The sequence below is a fragment of the Lepisma saccharinum genome, chromosome 6 (genome assembly GCF_977018435.1).
Source record: "Lepisma saccharinum chromosome 6, izLepSacc3.1, whole genome shotgun sequence".
In the NCBI taxonomy this organism is placed as follows: Eukaryota; Metazoa; Arthropoda; class Insecta; order Zygentoma; family Lepismatidae; genus Lepisma; species Lepisma saccharinum.
Genome location: NC_139234.1, coordinates 56,396,493 through 56,424,455, shown reverse-complemented (window position 1 = coordinate 56,424,455; position 27,963 = coordinate 56,396,493). Strand labels below are relative to the sequence as shown.

Genomic DNA, 27,963 nt, shown 5'->3' with positions numbered 1-27,963 from the left:
TCCGAACAAAAACATAGTCACAGTATGTCCCAAAAGTCAGATACTACATGTAAAAGCATCTGGTCACCTATAGGTGACAGACGTTCGATGGCATAAATACCGGCTGTCACCTATAGGTGACGGGTGGTCGTTTAAGGGTTAAGGAGTTTTAATTGGAATGAGCCAAGCCCAGGTAAGTGTGTTAATTTTGTGGTAGTTTAAATGCGCATGAGCATGTCATTTCAGTATTTTTGTATCAATATTCCAGATGAAATCAACAGGGAATATTCAACTCAAGATAAAAGCATTGCTCTGTCAGAGAAAGTTGAGTTTCTTCATTCCTTACTTGATAGAGGAACAGCAGATGGTATCTTGCCTGTTGTGTCAATATTTGATCTGAAAGAACAATACAAAATTTTGTATAATACTACCGGCATATCCCTCGAGAATATAGTTCCTCAAGATCCAAAAGTTGCAGACTGGATGATGAATCCTTCTGAGGGGGAAAAGAACCTTCGAGCATTGGTGAGTACACTGACTGTATGAAATGTGAAATAGCATATGACACATAGAGGATATTAATATTACTATTGTATCACTTATCCTCATATTCACGATAAACCAAAAGTGGCAGAAAGGCAAATTAAAATAACAAAACTATAAATACACACCTAGTAGCTCTCAGTGAAACAGTGGAAACTAGAAACTTGTCAAGTAGTGAAGTGTTGCTTCCTAAGAGGATGGTGACAACTGTCCCAGAAATTAAACTTAAATTAATAGTTTTGTGGATAAAAGTAAGTACTTGGTTTTAGTATGTTAATGTATAACAATGTTTTCTTCTCCATGAAATATGAATATGTATGTAGAGTACGTATCATGGGATGGTAGAATGTTTTTAAGTTTCATTTTAGAAAGTAAGAGGGAGATATAAGTAGTTTTCGTTGTTTTTTTTTTCCAGTCTGCACATTCAATTATTGTTCTACGGGTAAAGGGTAAGTTTCCTGTGCATATAGGGAATGGATTCTCGATCTCGGACATTTTGGAGGTTATGTGATCAGCACCGTGCTCTGGCTGGCCTTAACCTCCCCCCCCCCTTCCTGGGCTGCCCCAAGGTACCCATTTGGGGCCTCCCCCATGGCGCAGTGGTAGCATCATTGCCTTGTAATCAAGGGGTCCCGGGTTCGATACCCAGTGGAGGCACAAGTGGTTCGGATTCCACTTTAAACTGTAGGTCCAGTCCCGATTAGCCTTACTGTGCATAAAGTGGACTTAAAACAGCAACTCAAACTCAAACCAAGGTACCCATTTATTTGAGGCTGGATGAGCCCCAGAGACACTTCATGCAAGGACAAGGCTGGATCAATTCCGACCTTAGATCACCCACCTTGGGAAACGAATCTGGGTCTCCTGTGTAGCAGTCAGATGCCCTACCGACTAGACCACCGCAGCTCTCAAGTACAGTTGACAGCAAAAGTAATAATGAACAAATTGAACTCTGCTTTCCATGAATTGAAATAAAATTGACAACAAGCAAAGGATAGCAACTGCTTCAGTATTATCAGAATTCCATTCTTTAAAATGCCGGACACTGTGGCCGAGTGGTTAGCACATCACGCTGCGACACCAAGGGTCCTGGGTTCGAATCCTGCTCGGGCTTGGTTGTTTGTGGATGTCCATTCATCAATTTCATCACTCATCCCCATCTTCGCATATTAGCCAAGAGGCACAAAACGCAAAGTAAAATAAACTAAATCAATCAATCATTCTTTAAAATGTGTGATGTAGAATAAAAAAGAACAAAAATAGTGATAGACAATTTGCCTATCATTAATCTTAGGCATCGAATTTACCATGGAAGGATAATAATTTAAGGGTACTGCTTACAACATAATTTGTAAGTCAACAAATAATGATGGATATATGCATAAAATATTTCTCAAGAGCTCTTAAAGCCCCATGCCCTAAATACACCGCTGCTGTAGGATGTCTAAAAACAGGAAAAGCATTGACCAGCACCAGTAATCTCATTCAAACTGATATATTGATATTAAATCACATTGGTGTCAATAGAGAGTCGGCTCTAGATTTTTTTTTTCCTCTACAAGATAAAGTGTTGTCAAGTGTCTTGAGAGGTATTCTAATCTATTTGCAGGTTCTAAAGTACTGTCCAGAAAAGATATCACTTTTGTCAGTTTTGGGACAATTCAAAGGCAGTGGAAGTATTGCTCTGAATGCAGCTCACCCGGCATCTGCTAAGATGAGAGCCTCAGTGGAAGCAATAGCCACTTACCATATTGTTAGTGCCCAAAGGACTCATCTGGTCAAGGATAATTTAATAAAAGCTTATTCAGGTTAGTTTTGAACTTTTTCTAACTGAATACTTTTGTGAAATTAGTACCTTTTTAAATACGGAGAAACTAGTACTCACTTTTATCCGCGAAGCTGTTTTTTCTTCTTTTTCGATTAATTTCAGTGGCCACTGCCACCATCCTCGTTGGAACTTGCTGCGCTTTTGCTTGGCGTGTGTCTTTTGTTCGTAGTTCTCTGGCTGCCGTTAGGTGCACTGTGCATCTTGGTGCGTCGTCTGCTATTTCCGGGCGATAACTGTTGCAGTAGTGGAATCCAAGTGTGGTGCGCTTGCCCGCTATCGATGTTTAGTTTGTGCGGGAAGTGCATTATGGAATGTGTTTCCTTGATTTTGGTGTCTATGAGCGTGTAGGCAGTGTGTTTGACTCGAACCTTTTGAATTTTATGGCTATTGTATTTGATATGTTTAGCAAGACCAGTAGTGGGTTGGGCTTTTTTCGCATCTGCTAGGTGCTGTTGGATTCTTTCATTGCCAGATCTGATGGACCTACCGATGTAATGAGCCTTGCATTCACACTCTGCATCGTATACACCTGGGTTGTGAAGGGGGGAGAGGAAGTACCATTTGTGCTTGTTCAGTTTATCAGTTATTTTGGAATTGGGTTTGTGCACTACTTTGATGCCAAATGGGAGAAGGGCTTTGGCTATGCGGTTGGAAGTGGTGGAATGGTAGGGGAAGGCAAACCATTTATATTGGTCGCTGGGGTTGATTGTGGCTGGGTTGCTTTTGGATGGGTTGATTGTGGTAGGTTAGGGTGTCTGACCTGTATTTCCGCTTTACTGCACCAAGTGGAAAGTTGTGATTCAGTGTAGCCATGTTTCAGGGCTATTTCAGTGATGGTGGCTATCTCCTCTCATAGATCCTCTTCTTTGTCACAGTAGGAGAAGGCTCTTCGATAAAAGTTTAGCCACACATTGGCTTTTTGCTTAGGGGGATGATTAGAGAGAGCATGTATGTACTGGTTGCTTGCATCCGGTTTTCTGTAGACGGTGGTTGTGAATTTGTTAAGTGCACGGCTGATGGTGATGTCCAGGAAGTTGATTTTACCAAGTTTTTCATGTTCTACGGTGAAGTTGAGCCTGGGGTGGATGCTATTTAGCTTGTTCACTAGGAGGTTGAGTTCTTCTGTCTTTTTGTATACAACTATTGTGTCGTCCGCGTACCTTCCATATCGGATGTATTGTAGTTCTGGAGTGTGGAGTATCTCTTTTTCAGCCAGTCAATGAAAGAATCCAACAGCACCTAGCAGATGCGAAAAAGCCCAACCCACTACTGGTCTTGCTAAACATATCAAATACAATAGCCATAAAATTCAAAAGGTTCGAGTCAAACACACTGCCCACATGCTCATAGACACCAAAATCAAGGAAACGCACGCCATAATGCACTTCCCGCACAAACTAAACATCGATAGCGGGCAAGCGCACCACACTTGGATTCCACTACTGCAACAGTTATCGCCCGGAAATAGCAGACGACGCACCAAGATGCACAGCGCACCTAACTGCAGCCAGAGAACTACGAACAAAAGACACACGCCAAGCAACAGTGCAGCAAGTTCCAACGAGGATGGTGGCAGTGGCCACTGAAATTAATCAAAAAAGAAGAAAAAACAGCTTCGCGGATAAAAGTGAGTACTAGTTTCTCCGTATTTATATACTACCACGTCTTTCTTTTCCCAATTATAAATAGTACCTTTTTGTTGTTTAGAACTGATGACCAACTTCTATTAATACTGACATTATACCACTACTGTCTTAACAGTTTCAACCTACTATAATTGGTCCCATTGTTAATTAATACAACCTTTGTCAGAAAATTTCCTGGACTGAACTTGTAAAAAATAATTTATTCAACTTGCCAACTAATGGTCATAGGTCTTGTCAAAATAGTCCCCTTGGCTGTCTTTGCACAGCTGCCACCGTTTCTGGAAGTGATGGAAGCAAGCAGGGAAAGCTTCATCTGGGATGCTTCTCAACACATCTGTCACAGCCATTTGGATTGCTTTAATATCTTCATGACACTTCCCTTTCGGTGGCATTTTCACATGGGAAAAAAATCACCCAGTGACAGGTCACATGAATATGGGGGATGTAGTAGAGCAGGGATACGATTCGTGGCCAGATATTCCTGGACTGATAGAGCAGTATGGGGCCTTGCATTGTCGTTGTAAAAACCACTGCCCAGAATAAATCAGGATGGCACCCCCGAATTGCTTGATGCAAACGTTCGTGTCAATATAAAAGTTTTGGTTTATTGTTTGTCCTTCAGGCAGATATTCATGGTGCACCAAACCTTTAGCATCAAAAAATATGATCAAAATTGTCCTTGTTAACGGGCAGCCGACTCTGAGATCGTCTTGCAGTGAATGCCTGCCCTCCAGAAACCTTTTGTGCCATTCAAAGACACGGCTTCTCAATAATACCCCATCACCATATGCTTGCTGTATCATATTCCATGTTTCACTAGGAGTTTTCCCTAGCTTAACACAGAACTTAATGTTAATTCCCTGCTCGGAATCCATGTCCATCACACCAGTCACAACTTCAAACTAAATGCGCCAACAAGCCGAACAGTGGGTGGTTGCTAAGTATGTCCCTGCCACTTAGTGATTTTACATGGAAACACTTCCAAGGCCATGTCTATTCAAAACACATATCAGGTGACTGAATAACACCCATTTCTTGTGTTTGAATATCATAGGTAAAGAATAAATAAATCAGTCCTGGATAGGCTGACCATATGTCCCATTTTGACTGGGACAGTCCCTTTTGAGACGTGTCCTGGTTGTCCTGTCGATATTATTAAAACCTCTATTTGTCCCATTTTATAAAAGTCTAGGAGTTAGCTTGAAAACTTAAGTCTAAATTTCAGAGACATTTCATGCTAAAGAAAAGAAGGTGTATTGTTTTGTGTGTGTTCCATTATTTTTGTAGAGCAGTGAATAAGTATGGCCAAGAAGCATACATGCAGTTACAATATGTAAGAAGAATGTAAACTCCAAAGCCAAATCTCAAATTAAAGAGGTTAATTTTTCGGGGAGTTTTATGAACGACTGGTGAAGTATAAAGCTGTACTCAATCACTGCTCCACAAATAATAGATACTTCTGACATTCCTCAACTTCAGCATAGCACAAACCTTTAAGGTTGTTCAGGAGGGACCAGTTGTTGTTGTTGTTGATTTGGTGTTTTAAGTCCACTTTATGCACAGTAAGGCTAATCGGGACTGGACCTACAGTTTAAAGTGGGATCCGAACCACTAGGTACCTCCACCGGGTATCGAACCCGGGACCCCTTGATTGCAAGGCGACCAGAAGGGACCAGTTATACCAACATAATAGTTAATACCTTTTGACAATGAGAGATCATATTTAATTTATTATATGTATCGTCTATGAGGTCCATATTTTAATAAATAATGATGCTTTAATGATGACAATAATTTTATAATTAGGCATAAACAAACTTTCAGGAGGGGGTAAACTGACTTCCTTGGGGTGTCCCGTTTCTGGGTCAAAATACTGTATTATCAGGGTGGCGACAGACCTGGAAAACCTGGAAAAGTCAGGGAATTTGAGGTGTCAAAAAAAGTCAGGGAAATGTCAGGGAATATCGTCTTCATTTACTTCGAACACTCTTTTGACGAAAATTGTTATAAATCGGGCACTATGGGAGCAATCTACTTCGGATAACTTTTGTTTTGCAGATACAACATCAGCGCATGCAACCGTGTACAATTTAGAACACCTGATCGAGGAAGGGGGGCTGGGGGGGGGTACGTCCCCCGAATTTCAATGGAAAAACATAAAAATCTGGAGTTTGCCCCCTCTTCTCCCGCTATTTTGGGGAGAAGGCGCAAACTTTAGTATTCTTTTCAAAGAATGGACATTTCTCAAGAGAATGAAACATGTTTCATGTTCTTGGGTGCCATACAAGTTGAATAATAAGCCAAAATGTGATTTTTTTTTTAACGAAAAATAGGTAATTTGCATTTTTGGCGGAAAATTGTTATAACTCGGGCACTATGGGAGCAATGTACTTCGGATAAGTTTTGTTTTGCAGATAAAACATCGTAGCATGCAACCGTGTACAATTCAGAACGCCGAACCGAGGAAGGGGGGTCTGGGGGCGCGACCCTCGAATTTCAATGAAAAAAACATAAAAATCTGGAGTTTGCCCCCCCTTCTCCCGCTATTTGGGAAGAAGGCGCGAACTTGAGTATCCTTTTTAAAGAATGGACATTTCTCAAGAGAATGAAACATGTTTCATTTTCTTGGGTGTCATACAAGTTGAATAATAAGCCAAAATGTGATTTTTTTAAAAAAAAATTACGAAAAATAGGTAATTAGCATTTTTGGAGGAAAATTGTTATAACTCTGGCACTATGGGAGCAATGTACTTCGGATAAGTTTTGTTTTGCAGCTAAAACATCATAGCATGCAACTGTGTACAATTAAGATCGCCAAACCGAGGAAGCGGGGTTTGGGGGCGTGACCACCAAATTTCAATGAAAAAAAACAAAAATCTGGAGTTTGCCCCCCCTCTTCTCTCGCTATTTTCTGGAGAAGGCGCAAACCTTAGTATTCTCTTCAAATAATGGACGATTCCAGAGAGATTGAAACTTGTTTCATGTTACTGGCTGCCATACAAGTTGAATAATGAGCCAAAAAGTGAAACTATTCGGAAATGTGTCATGGATATGTTGCGGAGAGGGGGGGGGGGGGGGGTTGATCATCAATATTAATTTACCCAGGCTTGCTCCAGACCTGTGTCAGAGTTTCAACCTAAACAGAAGAGTATGAGGGTCCAAAAAGCACATTCATGTCGTAATCTGCACCATGATACCATATGGTTTCATCGGGTCAGAATGACCTCACTCTGATGATACCATATAATATCATCGAGGGAGTAAAGGTTAAGCCTCTAAATATTACGTGGAAAATGCATTGAATTATCATTTTTTCTTGTCCGTATGGGAGAGTAGTAAGGAGACAGAACTGTCAACAGATGGAGAGGATGGGAGCGGGTGGCGCCGTCCGATAGTTGTCGGACATTGTAGTAAGGCATTTTGTTGGACAAACTGAAGGAACATGGAAACAAATAGGTTCCATTGAAACATACGATTTTTGTCGAATATCGGCACCCAACAAAGTATCTCACTACAATATGTGACAGAAATTGCATGCATGGGACTCTTATGATTTTTGTTCGATGTCTTCGGACTGCAACATCCAACAAAAATCGTATGCATAAACAAGAAGAGCTTTAGACTGCAAATATGCTGCTGGAATCTTGTTACTCTTCTGGCTCACTTCACCTCATTTAATGTAGCAGTGCTTACATCCTCCTGACGTATTACTGGTTTCGCACAAGTTAACATACGTTTACAATCACATTAGATATCAAGAACAATCCAACAAAACTGGATATATATTGAATACTATCACGAAAAAGTGAAACATAAATCTGAATTGGTGAACGTTATAAAAATTGGCAAGTGCATGCTCCCAACCTCAAATTTACTGCAACACTAGTATTACAATGAAATTAATACCATTCTCTGTCCTGTCTGTTTAAACTCAGTGAGAGATGGTCATTAATCTCTCACTGAGTAAGGTTAATGTCCAATATTATGAAATAAAATACTAATAATAAATACATAAATATTTTAATATCATATTTACTCGAATCATTCAATCATAAAAGCAAATCACTTTCTTCAAGAATTGACTTTTTTCTGCCAGCCCTGCTAAATTTTCACTTTCCATCTACTGATTTATACGAGGAGTGGCCAGAAAGTAATTTCCGATTGATTTTTCGCAAACGCCAAAACCGTGAAAAATGGTAATTGCTGCGAAGTTATGTTTAGGAATGTGCAGTGATGTCGGGACACATTTTTCGCCCTTTCTAAATATCAAAATAATGCGAATTTGTCATAAAATGTGAATTGTTGGAGTTTTTAGCGATTTTTTTTTAAAGAAATGACCTAAAACAACGAAAATTTCAATGAAATCCAACATTCTTGTCTTTTCTAGGCCTGTTTGTGTACATAGAACCTGCAAGTTTTCCAACATTTTACTCAAGAGTAAAATATAGAGTTATACGTACATGGAATAATTCCGACAGCCACATTAAATCATGTATGTCCCAGGATTTTTTCAACTTCTATCAAATCCATTTGCATCGCAGAGCAAAGTGGCAGGGTTCTAACAGGAGATCGAGTGCATATTTACCATCACACGAGAGCCACATTTTCGTATTTGTATTGTATTTCTTAATTAATCACTCTTCACTCTTATCTAATTTAGTCGTAACTTTAAAAATAATCAAGTATTTTATTTTAAACTTACTGCGTATGACAAAATTCCGTAATCCTTCCCTAGCTTGTGAATTGTAATAATTTTCCAAATTCACTATTTTGCAGTTTGAATTCAAATCATAGAGAATAGAGAAATTGAGTCAATTTCATAGAAAATAATATTGGTACTTAACAAATCCATACCTGGATCTGTATGAGTTTATTATTTCCATTTGCAAAAACATCGATTTAGTTTAGTTTGTAATTGTCAGGGAAAAATGTAAATTTTGTCCTGGAAAACCTGGAAAAGTCAGGGAATTTCATTTCTGCTTGTTTGTAGCCACCCTGATTATGGTCACCCTAGTTCTGTAACTTTTCTGACAAAGGTTGTATATTGCATTTTTGGATATAAGTATCTTCATATAAGTGAATACAGTAGAGGCATAAAAAAAATTACCGTATTAATTGATTTTTGTATTATTTTCTTATTAACACAAAATTGTAGTGTTTTTTGAATTACTACAATTTTTTTGCTAATTTAGTATCAATATTCAGTGTCAAAAATGATTGCTTTAATGAATGGCAGATATTTCATATTTTGATTAATTGTTTTGATATATTTTACTGCATTACAGTCAGTGTAAAAGCATAACAGAGTATAAAGATACAAAACCTTAAGGACATCAAAATGTTGAGAATATTGCTGTCTTTATATTTTGTGATGTACTTACCATATTTTAATACATACACACATTTTAAGTATAATCATTATTATATTGTGGCACTTATAAATGTTTGTAATAATTTTGACATTCCACAGTGTTCAATTATCAATATTGGCTGTTGTCATTAAGAGCATCCTATAAAAGTATTATCATCTGAGCATTAGAAATTGTACTTTGTATTGTAAACAGTGTATTTCCCATTTGTCTCATTGCAGAAGTGGAAATGCCAATCATTCCTTGCATTGCACGGATGGAAGTAAATGGTATTGGTTTCTGTAAAACTGAGAGTGATCGCTTAAAAGAGCTAATGGAAGCTAAAATGTTGATACTAGAAGAGAAGGCATATGAATTGGCTGGTCATGTATTCTCCCTTACATCACCAAGGGATATTGCTAAGGTATTTTTCAATCTGTAAGGTGATTGAATTCTTAATTAGCAGAACTTAAAACTGTGCTAGAAACCAGTAACAGAATAACATTATATGATTTGGCTCATCCCATGGTGGAATGACATACAGGTGGATGCTCATGCATGGCTCTCAGCCATACGTCACAGCTCTGACGTCATCTGAGTGACCACAGCCAGAAGAGGGGGGTGCGTTTCAGAGGGTGACAAGTGGAGTTTCCGGTTTTGTCTTTTTCTGTAGACCATTGGTGTTTCTTTCCTTTTTTGTTGTCTTCATTTCACTTTTAGTAATAAGAATCGAATCGTAAGTGCATTGCGAAAGAAAATATGCCTAACTGCTATTTACAGCTGTAGCAATCATTACAAAAAGACGAAAGGAACGAATATCAAGTATTCTCTATTTCCTGTTAAAGTAGAATTTTTGTCACAGATGGGTATTGGCTTGCAAGCGGAGGACAAAATAAACCTTTTTACTTCTCTATATCTTTATTATTCGTGACTATGGTTCTGTATCCGACTGGTGGTACGCGGGAGACCTGGGTTCGATTCCCGGCTGGGTGGGTGATCTAAGTTCAGAAAATTTCCAGCCTTGTCCCCACATAAAGTGGCTCTGGAGCTCACCCAGCCTTAATTCAAATGGGTACTTGGGGGCAACCATGGGGGTAAAGGTGGCTGGATCATGGTACTGAGCACATCACCTCCAAAATGGCCAAGATCGAGAATGTTGGTCCCGACCCCCACATCCTCTAAAATGTGCTTTCATGGTATGGTACTATATGTACAGGGAACTTAGAAATAAATTTGAGGCACCGAAGAACATATAACATGGGCAGGCTGCATTAATAACCATATAAATATATGCACATATGTATACATACATATACATAAATATATGGTCCGTGTGTGTAAGTCAGTGCAAGTTGTTATGGCTCGCGGTTTGTTTGCAAAATGGAAACAACCTATGAAAGAAACACAGAAAATGAGTAGGTTAGTGAGGACTATGAAGCAGGTGGCATCACTGAAGGTGATTTACAGCTTGACAAAATTTCGGAGGAAGCTCTCAAACATGTATGTTTTAGACAACAGTATAGCAACCTAGGTTTCCATGTGGCTCCAAATGTGAATTGTGGATCATCTGAAGGAAGCTGGGTGCAATTTGTTTCTTATAAGTGGCTGACAGAAGTAAGTCAGCATTTCTTTTCCACTTTAAAGGTAGCAGAAAATTGCTCCAGAAACTTTGAGATTTGTTTTGTTCTGGTAACGGAATTAATACAAATTTGGCCCAGAGTGTTTACAAAGAAATTCAACAGTCTGTACCACTTGAAGTTATTTCATTAAAACAAGAACATACATCAGGATAAAAGAAATAAACAAAAAGTTGTGAAGTGTAGACACTGTAGAGAAAATAAAATTCATGAAGATATTTAAAGAACTGGTATGATACTGTACATATTTTCTTGCTATGTAAATAATTTTTAAGTAACTCTAATGTTGTTTTGTACTGTTAAAGATTTGTAAAAGCTTGCCAATTTCCATAAAATTCCTCCACTTCATGTGTTCGAACGAGCAGCAAATGTAACTAACAAATTCTTCAGAAAAATAAATTTAAAAGCTTAATTTTCCATTGTAGTTTCTAATACTTTTACCTTTCTAATCTACTCATGTAGTCACAGTAGCGTACCAAATATTTTAGGGGAAACTGAAGCTGGAGACTATTTTATCTGTAGAAAATGCTTGTAAAATTATCAAGCACGAATGGATTTCCCCATTCTCTCTCTCTCTCTCTCTCTCTCTCTCTCTCTCTCTCTCTCTATCTCTATCTCTATCTCTCTCTCTCTCTCTCTCTCTCTCTCTCTCTCTCTATCTATCTCTCTATCTCTCTCTCTATCTCTATCTCTATCTATCTATCTATCTCTATCTCTATCTATCTATCTATCTCTATCTCTATCTCTCTCTCTCTCTCTCTCTCTCTCTCTCTCTCTCTCTCTCTCTCTCTCTCTCTCTCTCTCTCTCTCTCTCTCTCTCTCTCTCTCTCTCAATCTATCCCCTAGGTTCATGCAAACCAGTAAGGCTGAGAAGAGATTTATTACTACACGACACTTTTTCACAGCATTCTATTTCATATTTGCACGATACCCACATTCTTAACGATTCCCTTCATTTTTTTCTCAATTTCTTGGTCTGTGCATTTGGGGGCTACAACCCCATCACGCCATCTGTTCAGTACACCATTATATGGTTATTCTGCCAATTTTGAAGTTATATTGAGTCTGTAGTTGAAATGTTTAGTTTCACGAAGAACACTTCACTGTAGAGCGAGCGGATGCCCCGTAGTCCTCCCCTGCAACTCAGATGACGTCATGCGCTGGAAGGGAGAGTTTTCAGCTTCGACTTGCATCCACCTCTTTAGTCTTTCCACCATGGGCTCATCTATGCTTACTCATTTTGAAAGCTCAGGAATGTATGTTATGGCTTATGCTCCCAAAGCAGGTCCATGCTCATCAAAGGAAAGAAAGTGTTGTACAAAAAGCATGCATAATGTTATTGCTTGGTTTGCCATTTAAAACAAAGCCATAACAAAATTCCAGACACACTGAAGAGTTGGGTAACAAGATGGCAACCCTGTCTTTAAAAAACCTGAGAGCTAACTTAGAAATTAGAAAGCTAGCTTGGCTCATGGACTTCTCCATGCAGAGGTGCATGTCAAAACACTACAAGAATATGAATGTTGTCTTAAACCTAAACTTGACATTTCTGTCTTATTTCTGCAAATAGACAGGTGTCAAGACATGTACTGCCAGTTTCCAATAGGTTACTTTCCTGTTTTAACCTTTGGTAAACATTATACCTTTGTAACTCACCTTTTAGAACATTTTTAATGTTTTAAGTACCTGGATTATACTCATAAGGAATGTTCTGGACAGGGGACTGTAACATTGAGGTTTAGGACCAAAGCCATGTGCAAATATGTTTTGACTTCATATTCTTCTAGTGGATATGCTGATTATATGAACATATAAGAAAATGTCAGTGCATGTAATTTTTCCAGAACTTGAAAAATTCTGTGTGTTTCTTAAAAATGAAAGACATTATGGAAAGTACAGGGTATTTCGTTCAAACCTCCCACATTTCAATTCATCATTACTAAAACGTTAAGACATATAATGGAAGGCAAGTGTGGTACTAGACGAAAGAGAAACTCAAGGAATTTTTATTGCATGAAGCACTAAACACGAATACACCTCTACACTGAACTCTAATACACCTCTATGAGTGCACCATTTGTAGCACGAATAATATCCAATCTGAGTACCTCCGGGATTGTTTATTAACACTTCCATTTGCCAAAAACTTCGCACACCATACCTTAATGGATTTCCCATCAGATGCTTCACCTCCATATTCTCTCCGGTAATTTCTTTGCACTGTAATGATTGATTTGGTGTCTGCATACCAGAATACAGATTGTGCACACCGCTGCGGAGTCGCCATTGTGCTTTATGCGATTGTGGTGCTGCATAGTGAGAGAACGGTGAACTTCGAGGTCATGCAATAAATTTCTTTGAGTTTCTCTTTCGTCTAGTACCACTCGCATTCCATTATGTTTCATAACCTTTTAGTAATGATGAATTGAAATGTGGGAGGTTTCAACGGAACACACTGTATTTTCTAACACATATTCCAGCTACATCACAATAGCTCATTCCACTCTCTCTATTTTCTTTCCGGTAAATCTTGAGAAATGGTGTTAAAATATTCAATCTATTTGTTAGGAAACACTGCCGTAATTGCTGAATGTCTGGTTCGTTTTACTGGTAATATTTTATTTTTTTATCTCCATAGGTGCTTTATCAAGAGTTGCATCTCAGTGTGGACAAGTCAACAGGAAAGGTTTCTGCAAATAAGAACAGCAAAGCTAAGATGCTTGGCAGCACAAGTAAAGATGATCTGAAAAAACTTGTGCCCTTGCATCCTCTTCCTGGACTTATTTTAGAGTGGAGAAAGATAAATGTTGTGCTCACTAAGGTGCGAATGCTTTGTTAATATTATACCATGGATAACGTGTAGAGTATCATGCCAGTGGTATGTATTGTTTGCATTCTATATTACATCAAAATATGGTATGTATCTGGTCGGAGGGAACAATGGGTGCTTTCCCCAGATCATGCATCATGTCAGGTTAGTCATATATGAAAAAAATAGACTTGAAAAAGTAAGAAAAATAAAAAATAAACAATGAGATTTTTACATTCAAAAATCACACTTGTCTGAAGTAACAGTAATAGAGTTCTCACTAACATAGAAAACCTGGAAAAGTCTAGGAAATGAAATGTTATTTTGTACTTGCCAGGATTAGAGAATACCCAACTGACATCCTGGTTTGTTTGTGTGTGTGGATGTGTGTTTTTCTTACATATTTTTTTTTTTTTTTTTATTTTCAACCATCTTTCATAAACTTGCTTCATTTGAATAGCATGCAATGTATCCATATTTTTGTTAAGGAGACCTAAGTGGAATTAACTTCCACAATTATAATACCTTATTTAAAGGGAAAATATTCTTTGGACATGTGTACAAACAACGGTCGAACTGCTAGTGGTTCGGATCCCACTTTAAGCTGTAGGTCCACTCCCAATTAGCCTTAAGCTTGATTCACATCTATGCTCAAGTAACGATCAGATGAATGATTTTTAAATAGAAGCATTCACATCTAGCGGTCCGGTCAAAATTCACTTCGATCACGCTCAGCTCACACTTCAGTCACGATCAGGTGGAAAGAATATTTGACTGGAGCATGAAGGGGCAGAGCTTGACTTTTCCGAAGCTTGATCGTTCATGTGAACATGTGTAACGCTCAACCCACGGTTCGGTAGCGGTTTTCAACCCGTTGCAGATGATATGTAACCCAGTTTTGTGCCTAGAAGATGAGTGGGCAGAAGTCAAATGACCTATTGAAACACAGAGAAAGGCGAGTATAGATAAAATTGATTGATGGGGGCATTGCACAAAAAAATCCCAAAATATTTTCCTCTCGCTGTTCATAAAACATCCATCACAATATGAGATTTCTTAAACCCGAGTAAAAAAAAATTAAGAATGAAACTGACCGAAACAACCAAATTACAATTATAACCAATGAAAAAATTCAATAGGGGACTAACCACAAATATTATCCGTGAGCATTAGTTGGAATGACCTTTTTTGCATGAATTAAAATCCTTAAATCAAAAAGCTAACCTGTCGATGGCCATATTTTTCCGGACAACAAAATTGTTATTTGTGTGTGTGCGCAAAGGGAAAGGAGGCATTGGTCAACCCTCTGCCAAGGCAAAAAATCATTCTTGATATCTAGACGAACTTGTTCTTCGTTTACAAAATACTAAACAAAATCATTCCTTTTTTTTTTTTTTTCACACGATGTGCATAACAATTGGGTCCTTGAAACTAGGCTTAGAACCTGATGTTTATCTCTCACGTGTTGTGTCGAAAACTTTCTGATAAAAGAAATGGTCAACAATCTTGATATGAAACAATGAGCCCGAAAATGTTCATGCCAAACCTAAACTGACAAAGTAGTGTTTACCACTGTTGACATGTACAGTTTTGGACATTGTAGCTGCAAATAAACCGAAAATCAATAAACAGTATTATATTTTAATGGCCGACCTCCGTGGCCAAGTGGTCCCGGGTTCGAATCCCAAACTGGGCATGAGTGTTTGTGAGTGTCCATTCATCAATTTCATGATATCATCACTCATCCTCATCTTTGCAAATTAGCCAAAAGTGGAACACAAAGCGAGGTAAAATAAACTAAATCAATCAATCCATAGCCAAGTGATTAGCACAACACACTACAATGCCAGGTGCCTCAAATTCGAATCCTGGCCTGGGCGTGGATGTTCTTTGTGATATTCCTTCATCCATTTCGTCATATCACAATGCATCATCATCCTCGCAATTAGTCAAAACTGGCAGAAGTAAATCAACCATATCAATCGATACTAGTTTTTGCAATTCTGTTTCTTCTTTATTTTCTTCTAATTAATGCCAGTGCTGTAACAGACAAGTCCATCGTTGAATATCTCTTAAACCTTGTACTTAGCACAATCGGCAGGCTTTTTATACAGAAAAATCGGTGCACTCTGTGAAAAAACCAACAGCAGACACACGATCATACCTTGACCAGAGCGAAGCTTGACCGCTTGTGTGGATACCCCCTGACCGTGAGCTTAACGTTAGGAGACAGTGACGTGAGTGTTGCTTGAGCGTAGATGTGAATCAAGCCTTACTGTGCTATAAAATGGACTTAAAACACCAAATCAATCAACGGTTGAACTGATACAGATATATTGGCTGTAACTTTTCAAGTGCCTTGATCTTTCGCAGGGTCCACTAAAACTCCATGTGTCACTTTGATGGAGTCTAATTATCCTGGAAATTATTCAAAGTTTGAGTTCCCACTAAGGTCGGAATCTTTCCAGCCTTGTCCATGCATAAGGTGGCTCTGAGGCTCACCCAGCCTCAAATCAATGGGTACCTGGTGGCAACCCTGGCGGGTGGGTAAAGCATGGTTCTGATCATATCACCTCCAAAATGGCCGAAATCGAGAATGTGTGGGACCCTACCCCCTGCATCCCCTTAATGTGCCTTGCCTTCATGGCACGGTGCTATATGCACAGGGAGCTATACCTTTTTACCTTATGTGAAAAACTCTGCTGTGAGTACATAACAGGTATTTTAATGTTCTGATGTAATTGAATATTTTGAAGCAAAATTTTGGATTTTGCAGGTCATATTTCCAGTTTCGAAAGTGTTGCATGAGGAAACTTGTCGAATATATGGCTTGTACATCACCCATACTGCAACAGGTCGTATTTCAATGCATGAGCCGAGTCTACAGAACGTACCTAGAGACTTTGATGTAGACATGGCAGATGTGATGGCCAATAGTGAACATACTTTGCTGCCCAAAATAAACAGGAAGTCAAAATCCAGCATTCCAGATGCTATGAAGCACTTGCAGTCATACCTTAAAGACACCCAAGAAAGTGCTCTGTGCATAAGTATGCGGATGGCTTTTACACCATCCAATGGTAAGTATTTTTCATGTTATTAGTTTGTACTCTCAATAAACTCATTCATTTCTATTTATTTTCTTTGAGGCATAAATTTCCAGTTAGGTAGATTAGGTTCCACACCCCTGCTATAAAGTGAATCACAGCCACTTTTTTTTTTTTTTTTTTTGTGAATACATAACAATTTAATAAAATGTTAAGCCCTTAAGTGGGTAATTTTTGAATGCAAAATCTCTTCTGCTGTGGGTGATTTTAAAAATTACAATCGCTAATCACTCTTCAAAGTACATCTGTTCTCAAACAAGATAGAAGACTCCTTTTTCTGCTTTGAGCCATCGTTGTAAAATGCAAGTCTTCAAATTGCAAAAAGTCAGGGGTTCCAGGTTTGAATCCCAGCCTGGGCATGGATGTTGTTCTTGACTGTTGGGCCACCCGGATGGTGTAGTGGTAATGTCATCGCCTTGTGATCAAGGGGTCCCAGGTTCGATACCCAGTGGGGGCACATGCCACAGTGATTCAGATCCCACTTTAAACTGTAGGTCCAGTCCCGATTAGCCTTTCTGTACATAAAGTGGACTTAAATCCATAATTCAATCAATCAATGTTCTTGAGTGTCCCTTCATCAATTTCATCATATCATGATCACTTATCCTCATCTTCGCGATTAGTCAAAAGTTACAGAAAAGCAACCTAAAGAACCTAATTTAATCACTCAATCAAGAAAAACCCTCATGTGGCTCCTGAATTGGCACACACCTTGGCTCTGAGCACAGATTATATACTATATTATATACAAGTGAAAGATAAGAATGCCATCGTGGAAGCACTGTGTCCATCTCGATGTGATTATGCAAATTTAATCCTCTAGAACTTCTGAAGAGTGACATCTCATTGTAGAAATGTTCATTTACTCAATGTAAAAAGAAACAGGTCCGTAGCTTGTTGTATGCAGAGAATGTCAAGGACAGATATATCTGTTGAACCAACTGTAGATAACAAGTTAAAGGGTTAAATGCCAAATGTATTTAATAGCAATAAATAGATCAACCCAATTCAACAAATACAGAACAATGGGTTGCTCTTTGGTTGGTCACTCCTTGAACACAGTCATCATTTAGGATACTGGGCTGCCCAGGCAAATAAAAATTTTAACACCTGCTAACCTAACTTATCATTAAGCTGGACTGTACTGCCATATGTCGACTTATTTCAAAACTACTAACTACTATTATTATACACTCACATAAATGTTTGTGACTTATTTGTTGACTTTCCCCTGTGCATGATTACACCAATATCTAATAAATATATCAAATATTTATTTTTATTTACTTCATATACTTTATAGGAAACTTATATGTTGCTGCTGATTATTCGCAATTAGAACTCAGGATCCTGGCTCATTTATCACAAGATGTGAAACTTTCTGGAATTCTAAATAGTGGCAAAGATGTGTTTTGCAATATTGCTGCTGTTTGGAAAAAAATAGATGAAAAGCAGGTAATGGAAGGCTTAATTTTAAAAAATCTGTAAAAATTCACGTTGCATAGTAATTTGCTGTGGTCATATTTGCAAGTTTTGTTACTCAGAAATTCATATTTCCAGCTGCATGTTGATATATTTTTTTTTTCTTCTCTTAACAAAAGGAATCCATTCCTGAAGTTTTGCCTCAAATTTTCGTCACACATGTGTGAAAAAAAGAAAAGAAAAACAAAGAAGAAGCATGCATGCACATATGCATAGAAAGAAAGATAGACTGACAGATGAATGGGTAGACAGACAGAAAGAGAAAGTTATCTTCAGTACACTGAAATGAAGTATTCACTTACATGTAAAACTGTTTTTTTTATGTTTTTCTTTTAATTTCAGTGGACACTGTCACTATCCTCTTAGGATAAGTTCCCCAAGCAACACTACAACAAGTTCCCAAGAGGATGCTGACAGTGGCCTCTGAACTTAAAAGAACAACATAGAAACTAATTTTGCAGATAAGCAAGTACTTGAATTCAGATTACTCATTTGCTACCAATCCTTTCTTTCCTTGAAGCATGAAAGTAGTTTTTTATTGTTATTTTTCATAAGCGGTATTTGACAAACAAAAATTTCAATTTAGTTCCTTCATGGCAAGTTTTGTATTTCTTGTTCCATGTTGTGTAATGATGATGTCCTTAATTCAATTCAGTTCCAGCTAATTATACAAGTGCTTTTCACTTTCATGTCCCCATGGAGCAGCAGCTAGCACACCAGGCAGTGAGACCACATCTGCCGGCAAACTGGATGCAACATCCACTTAACTGGAACAGCTAACTATGTAATGAAATAAGCTCGTACAATTACATTGACAGTTACAATGAAAATGAGCATATACCTTGTTATAAGACGTGTTGGAAATATTGTCCTCCTGCACCCACACATTTACTGCATCTTTTTAGGAAATGTTCACCAACACACATCATTTCCTATTCTGAAGTTGCTTCAATTTCTCTCCTGATGTTTAAAAGCTTGGTAGCTTGCCACACAGACGTCATGGAAATGCCTGTTTCTTGTGCAATGTGCCAGAGGGATTTTTGAAGAGTATGTTCTAATCGTGCTCCATCGTTGTCTACTTTCTCCTCAGTAAGCACATGCCGTTTTACCCTTCGCTGCTTATCAAGAACAGACCCTGATTCCCTAAATTTGTTCACAAGTTTTCGATAACTGTCTCTGTGTGGAACAGGAACATCTGGGAATTCTGCTGCAAAACACCTCACTTCCCTACAAGAATTTGAAATATGAGCCATACATAAAAATTCGTTGTTTTAAACTGTATGGATAGCATGGAATTATTAGACTGCAGAAAAGCACCAGTAATATATAAACTAAAACAAAACAATTTGAAACACTTGTTAACACCTCTGCAAACTGGACACCAACTACCTGGATACTGAAGCACTGACGTGTCCAGTGCCAAGGTCAGCAACCTCTCCATGGACGACTTGGCTGTGTAAAGAAATTTTCCTTGATATTCTTTTCCATTTCTTGGTATTAAAGTTGAATATTTTGCAGGTAACTCCACCTTTAAGGCAGCAAGCAAAGCAAATTTGTTACGGCATGCTTTATGGGATGGGGTCGAAAGCACTGGGAGAGCAACTAGATGTAGATGAAAATGAGGCTGCTGCGTTCATGGACACTTTCAAAAGTACTTATCCCGGTAAGTTCCCTTATCATTTAATTACTATATGCATATGTTTGTAACTGTATTGAGAGTCTGTAGCATGGATTAGTTTTGGATGTTGATAAAAAGATGGTAGTTCTTGAATGAAAAATATTTATATTTTCATCAAACAAAATACGACACATTACTTATGCATTAATGAGAAATATGGTCCTCTTGTCACTTACTTTTAAATATTAAATTAAAATTAAACGCATGTTGCAGATTTGTGTATTTTATTTTGGATTTATTCTTTTGATTTTACTGAAAAAGTTGAACAACATTAGTGTTATAATTTGAGTCTTTATGACTTGAGAAGTAGAATTACTGAAGTATGTTTTCTCCTGAATTTTAGGTGTGAAAAGATATATGCAATCTACAGTTGAATCTTGTAGGAGGAAAGGATATGTTGAGACTGTATTAGGAAGAAGGCGATATCTTCCAGATATCAATAGCACAAATCCATTTTCTAAAGGTAAAGTAGAACTCTTGTTTCTGTAACATGCTTTTCTTAGTATTAATACCTCAAAGAATGTTCGAAAAATTGGAGATAAAGTGAACACTTTGTACCTTTCAATAACAATCACCAAACTAGTCACCGATATCAACCCACTCTAGTACTTGGTTTCAAAGTCCTTAGCATCAATCACGGCCTGGCACCTGCATGGCATGGAGTATATCACCGACTGAGGTTTCGTCCCCCATTCTTTCTTCAGCTGAGCAAACTTCTCCTGGGCATTCTTGGATGTATTGTGCTTTAGTCATTGCTGCAGCTCATCCCACATGTACTCGATGGGATTCAATTCCGGACTGTGACCTGGCCACTCCATGCAAGTCATGTGATGGGGGTCAATCCACTCCTGGGTGACCCCCGACCAGTGTTTCGGGTCATTGTCCTCCTGCATAATGAAACAGCATCTGAGGTGATGACGAGCGAATGGGCACAAGACATTTGCGAAAATGTCCATGTTGCCCTAGATACGGTTGAGGGGACCCATCTCAAGTGTGAAGAAGAAGCACTCTCAAATGATCACATTCCCACCGCCTTGCTTGATAGTGGGCAGTTGGTATTTGGGGCATGCCTTTTGCATTTGGGATGTCCTTCCCACTCCCCACTGTCTTTTTTTTTAAGAGAAAGTACTTGCTCTCATCGGTCCACAGCCTGTTGTTCCACTGGCTCCATGTCCACGACAGGTGCTCCTTTGCCCACTTCAGTCTGGCCTTCCTGTTCTTGAGGGAGATGAAGGGATTATTCACAGACCAACATCCGGAAAGTCCCCCCATCCTCAGCTACCTATTCACAGTGTCCACGGACGGTGCCTTCGCTCCTGGCACCATTGTTTCTCTAGTAATGTTCCTGGAAGACCGTTGTGGGTTGGTATGGGCAGCACACAGAATGTTCCGATAGTACAGGGAATCCGTCACACACAGCTGCCTGGGCTTGGACATTTTGACAACATCTCCCCGTACCTTGGTCCACTGTAGAAATCTACAGATGGCTGATCTTGAGATGCCAAACAGCCTCCCAAGCTGAAGAAAGAATAGGGAACGAAACCTCAGTCGGTGATATACTCCATACCATACAGGTGTCAGGCTGTGATCGATGCTAAGTGCTTTGAAACCAAGTACTAGAGTGGGTGATACCTGTGACTAGTTTGGTGATTGTTATTCAAAGTGTTCATGTATTACGGCGATAAGAATAACAGTGTCATTTTTTACCGGGTTGAAAAAGATCCAATAAAGATTTTTAATAATTTTATAAATAGTCTGAAGTGATCTACCACCCTCTGATACGGATGTACCTAACTTGCTGGACATATAAAACTTTCACTTGAATCTATGAAGTTTGAAATATGTTGTCGCAGAAAAATACGGTGTTGACTTTTACATGGCACTGTACATGCCCATCTTCCTATGATTGTAATCATTTCCTGCACAAATGGTGTTAGTTCAGTTTCGATGGTTCCCTAGTATGGTATAGAATCATGACAGTAATGCTATAATTGCTGTTTAAAGTTCCAAAAAGTGACCACTGTATGGCTTGGCATATTATGTGATTATTTCTGGCACGGATTTAATTTTTCCTCAATTTACAATACAGTATTTTGACTACAGATAATCAGCTAATTTAGGCATACCAGTGTGTCCTCAAATTGCCAATAAAGCTAGATACATACATCAGTTAAAAAAAAAAGTAAGATGAATTCTGGGACTTTATGCAACATCTATCATTTAGAAAATCAGTTATGTGTTTTGTCGATATCTGTTGAAATTTCATATATGTCTGTATGTTGTTACACCAGCCAAAACTTAAGGAGAGTTATATATATATATATATATATATATATATGGATAAAAGCAAGGAGGGCCAAAAGGGCTAAGTAAAAATCAAATAAGGTAAAAGGAAACACTCACCGGACAGTCGGAAAATTCAAAATTTTCGCTAATTTATAGCATCATCGGTGTGAGAAGAAACAGAAGACGAAACCGGAAGTTGGGGTCCTGCAGAGTTGCCAGGTCCCCATTGAAGAAGAAGCGGTGCGTAGAACGAAAAAAACACTGTTTCGTCACCAGGCTCGTCGTAAACTGTGAGTGTGTAGGATGGGTGGGGTGGGCGGGAAGGTTGGGATAACTAGGGAGGGAAGGTGGGTGAGGGTTGGGCATTACTGGGTGGCCTTGTTCAGGCCAGGTGGAGTGGTTGCACTCATGGCCGATATATAGGCCCTCTCCCATCTTTTGCGAACAGAGGTGTTGGCTGGTTGGGGTAGGAGGTGGATGATCGCTACCCGGAAGCAGTCGTTGAAACTGATGTTGTGGTGGTTGGTGTGGACGGCGACAGTGAAGTCCAGGTTGTGGGTGGAGGAGCGGTGGTTATTGATGCGGAGGTTGAGGGCCGTTGATGTTTCCCCCAGGTAAAAATCACCACAGATGTTGCAGGTGAGGATGTAGATAAGGTTTGAGGCATGGCAGGTCCCTTTGGGATAGAGGGTAAATTTGCCAGTGGCCGTGTGCACCTGGAGGGTGTGAGAAGTGATGAGGATGGGACAGGTCTTGCACCTGGGTCGGTTGCATTTATGGGCAGGGGGGTGTTGGATGTGTGGTGACGGAGTGTTGTGGACCAGGATGTTTTGGAGGTTAGGGGGGCGTTTGAAAACCACCCTGGGTTTGTCGGGAAATATGTTTTTGGTTTTGGGATCACTGTGGAGGATTGGGAGAAGAGAGTGCAGTGTGTGCCTGATTTTGTTGAGGTGGGGATGATATTGGGTGATGAGTGCAGGTGGGTTGGTGGTAGCAGGTTTCTTGGTGGTAGTGGTATGTGAGGCAGCTCGTGATATTTGCTTGGTGACCAGGATGGAGGGATATCCACGGTTAACCAGGGCCTGGTGTAGGCGGAGGTTATAATTCTGGCGGGAGGTGGGTGAAGTGTTCAGGCGCTGTCCCCTGAGGGCCAGAGAGAATGGAATTGCTTTTTTGGTGTGGAACGGGTGGGAGCTGGAGAAGTGTAGGTATTGCATGTGGTTGGTGGGTTTTATGTGGATGGAGGTAGTCAGGTGTCCTTCCTCGATGTGCACGTCCACATCCAGGAAGGTGATCTGGTTGGGGGAGTGTGTCCAGGTGAATTTTAGGGAACGGAAGTGGTTAAGTTGGTCCAGGAAGGTTGACAAGGATGGTTCTCCATGTGTCCAGAGCATGAAGATGTCGTCGATGAAGCGGAGCCAGAGGAGGGGTTGGAGGGGTTGGGTAGCCAAAAACTCTTGCTCAAGTTGGCCCATGAAGAGGTTTGCATAGGATGGGGCCATTCTGGTACCCATGGCTGTACCTCGGATCTGTAGGAAATTTTGGTTTTCAAAGGTGAAGTTGTTACAAGTGAGGACAAGGTGGGCTAGGTGGGTCAGGAAGTTGGTGCTGGGGTTGTGAGGTTTGGGTCTGCTGTTGAGATAGAATTCTATGGAGCGGAGGCCATGGGAGTGAGGTATGTTGGTGTAGAGGGAAGTGACATCAATGGTGGCAAGGATGGTATTTGGGGGCAATGGTGGGAGGGTGCTGATTTTCTGGAGGAAGTGGTTGGTGTCACGGAGGTAGGAGGGCAGAGCTTTCACAAGAGGCTGGAGATGGGAGTCAACAAAGGCTGAGATTCGTTCTGTAGGTGAGTTATAGCTGGACACAATGGGTCTGCCAGGGTTGCCAGGTTTGTGGATTTTGGGCAATAGATAGAAGGTGGGGGTGCGGGGATTGTCGGGTATTAACATGGCGGTGGTACGAGCTGTTAGGCCTTCAGGTGGGCCGCGGGTGTGGATGAAGTCCCGGATTTTCACCCGAGCCTCCTTCAATTTAGCCCCCCCTCCTCCCAAGATCCACCCCCCCTGCCCACCAACCACCCCTTGGAAAGATACATCACTGCCGTCATTTCCACCACCTCTGACAGCTCATTCTTAAATAACTTTCACAACCAACCTAACCTCAATCCCCCCCAACAGAAAGCTCTCAGAGACCTCCGCAACAACCACAACATCAAAATCCTCCCAGCTGACAAGGGGTCCACCACGGTGGTCTTGAACTCTCAAGACTACCTGGCGGAAGCCAACCGCCAGCTGGCTGACCCCTCCACCTACAAACCCACCACAGTTGACCTATCCGCCGAACACCTCACCAAAATCCGGGACTTCATCCACACCCGCGGCCCACCTGAAGGCCTAACAGCTCGTACCACCGCCATGTTAATACCCGACAATCCCCGCACCCCCACCTTCTATCTATTGCCCAAAATCCACAAACCTGGCAACCCTGGCAGACCCATTGTGTCCAGCTATAACTCACCTACAGAACGAATCTCAGCCTTTGTTGACTCCCATCTCCAGCCTCTTGTGAAAGCTCTGCCCTCCTACCTCCGTGACACCAACCACTTCCTCCAGAAAATCAGCACCCTCCCACCATTGCCCCCAAATACCATCCTTGCCACCATTGATGTCACTTCCCTCTACACCAACATACCTCACTCCCATGGCCTCCGCTCCATAGAATTCTATCTCAACAGCAGACCCAAACCTCACAACCCCAGCACCAACTTCCTGACCCACCTAGCCCACCTTGTCCTCACTTGTAACAACTTCACCTTTGAAAACCAAAATTTCCTACAGATCCGAGGTACAGCCATGGGTACCAGAATGGCCCCATCCTATGCAAACCTCTTCATGGGCCAACTTGAGCAAGAGTTTTTGGCTACCCAACCCCTCCAACCCCTCCTCTGGCTCCGCTTCATCGACGACATCTTCATGCTCTGGACACATGGAGAACCATCCTTGTCAACCTTCCTGGACCAACTTAACAACTTCCGTTCCCTAAAATTCACCTGGACACACTCCCCCAACCAGATCACCTTCCTGGATGTGGACGTGCACATCGAGGAAGGACACCTGACTACCTCCATCCACATAAAACCCACCAACCACATGCAATACCTACACTTCTCCAGCTCCCACCCGTTCCACACCAAAAAAGCAATTCCATTCTCTCTGGCCCTCAGGGGACAGCGCCTGAACACTTCACCCACCTCCCGCCAGAATTATAACCTCCGCCTACACCAGGCCCTGGTTAACCGTGGATATCCCTCCATCCTGGTCACCAAGCAAATATCACGAGCTGCCTCACATACCACTACCACCAAGAAACCTGCTACCACCAACCCACCTGCACTCATCACCCAATATCATCCCCACCTCAACAAAATCAGGCACACACTGCACTCTCTTCTCCCAATCCTCCACAGTGATCCCGAAACCAAAAACATATTTCCCGACAAACCCAGGGTGGTTTTCAAACGCCCCCTAACCTCCAAAACATCCTGGTCCACAACACTCCGTCACCACACATCCAACACCCCCCTGCCCATAAATGCAACCGACCCAGGTGCAAGACCTGTCCCATCCTCATCACTTCTCACACCCTCCAGGTGCACACGGCCACTGGCAAATTTACCCTCTATCCCAAAGGGACCTGCCATGCCTCAAACCTTATCTACATCCTCACCTGCAACATCTGTGGTGATTTTTACCTGGGGGAAACATCAACGGCCCTCAACCTCCTCATCAATAACCACCGCTCCTCCACCCACAACCTGGACTTCACTGTCGCCGTCCACACCAACCACCACAACATCAGTTTCAACGACTGCTTCCGGGTAGCGATCATCCACCTCCTACCCCAACCAGCCAACACCTCTGTTCGCAAAAGATGGGAGAGGGCCTATATATCGGCCATGAGTGCAACCACTCCACCTGGCCTGAACAAGGCCACCCAGTAATGCCCAACCCTCACCCACCTTCCCTCCCTAGTTATCCCAACCTTCCCGCCCACCCCACCCATCCTACACACTCACAGTTTACGACGAGCCTGGTGACGAAACAGTGTTTTTTTCGTTCTACGCACCGCTTCTTCTTCAATGGGGACCTGGCAACTCTGCAGGACCCCAACTTCCGGTTTCGTCTTCTGTTTCTTCTCACACCGATGATGCTATAAATTAGCGAAAATTTTGAATTTTCCGACTGTCCGGTGAGTGTTTCCTTTTACCTTATTTGATTTTTATATATATATATATATATATATATATATATATATATATATATATATATATGAAGAAGAAGACCTATTGAAACCATAACGTAGACAAGTCACAACATGTATGTGAATTAAGTTACTGAAACTTAGGATCTACCTAGACCCGCATAGCCTGTTAGAATTGGTTACATGATCTTGGTAGCCTACCTTTTTATCAAGGGGTCCAGGTTTTGATATCTGGTGGAAGCACATAATGGTTTGAACCCCACTTTAAATGCAAGGTCCAGTTCCAATTATCCTGTCTGTGCATGAAGTGGACTTAAAAACAAATTCAGACTTTATCTTGGATTGAGTTTTCTTACCTTGTAACCATGTTTTTACTTAAAAATATTTCCTTTCTACAAACTAGTTAAATTTGAAAATTCAAAGGTAAACTGAAGTAATATACCTGTTGTCTAGGTTGTAATTATGATATTGATTGTGTCAACTCTTATTATGTATTTTCCGTTAATCGCCATGTTATATTTGCAATCTTTGTGGGTCATAGATCAGCAGCAACTTTTTAACAATATATTTTAGCTCATGCAGAGAGACAGGCTGTGAATTCCACAATACAAGGTTCTGCTGCTGACATAGTGAAAACTGCAATGATTCTTATAGACAGCCAAGTGAAAGCATTGTATCCAAATTCATGTCTTCTTATACGTGATAGTGGCAGCAAAAGTACCCCAAGAAAGAAATCTAGAAGATTGTCATCTGGAGGATTTTTAGTGTTGCATCTTCATGACGAACTTATGTATGAGGTAAGGAAATATTGCTTAATTGTTCCAGCTGAAGTAGTGGCATGTACCGAGCTATGCCTGTATAACTAAACTTATGCACTAAATGCTTGTCGTTTTTGCATTGGAGTCATTCCAGCTTTACGTGTGTGACATTTTACACACAAAATTTAAGGTTCTAGACATGACATTGGATTCAAATATTCGCAATGAACTGATTTCATAGAATTAATAAGTTGTTTGTGGTGTCTGCTAACAAATGAAAGGAACTCTTGTATGATGGCTAGGGGCATGCATATTTCGTTTTTAACGAAAAAACGAAATTTGAAAAAACACATTGTAGTGTTAATTTTTCATGTTTTTGAAAGGTGAGAGATGCATTTTGTGACCATATTTTGTCACGAAATAATGCGAAATGAACTGCAAAAAGCGAAATTAACTCTTAAACACGAAATTCAGGGTTTATTCACCGACGCGACACCTTCTGAGGTCTGAATTATCCTGAGAGTTATGCAATTCCCGGAAAATTAATTAATTCTGCTGTTAATATTGGAGAAGCAAAAATGGACTCCTTTACACAGAAA

At 40.3% G+C, this 27,963-nt stretch overlaps 1 protein-coding gene across 2 annotated transcripts in view; it reads left to right on the top strand.

Annotated features, from left to right (window-relative positions):
• PolQ (DNA polymerase theta) overlaps positions 1-27,963 on the top strand; it is an 86,195-nt gene that overhangs the window by 54,371 nt on the left and 3,861 nt on the right. For both annotated transcript variants that reach the window (XM_083123968.1, XM_083123969.1), the window contains exons 19-27: positions 248-504; positions 2,132-2,330; positions 9,587-9,768; positions 13,620-13,802; positions 16,567-16,870; positions 18,201-18,352; positions 19,898-20,042; positions 20,401-20,520; positions 27,180-27,403. In XM_083123968.1, the coding sequence (XP_082980094.1) occupies positions 248-504; positions 2,132-2,330; positions 9,587-9,768; positions 13,620-13,802; positions 16,567-16,870; positions 18,201-18,352; positions 19,898-20,042; positions 20,401-20,520; positions 27,180-27,403 (1,766 nt within the window). The remainder of the gene's footprint in view (positions 1-247; positions 505-2,131; positions 2,331-9,586; positions 9,769-13,619; positions 13,803-16,566; positions 16,871-18,200; positions 18,353-19,897; positions 20,043-20,400; positions 20,521-27,179; positions 27,404-27,963) is intronic.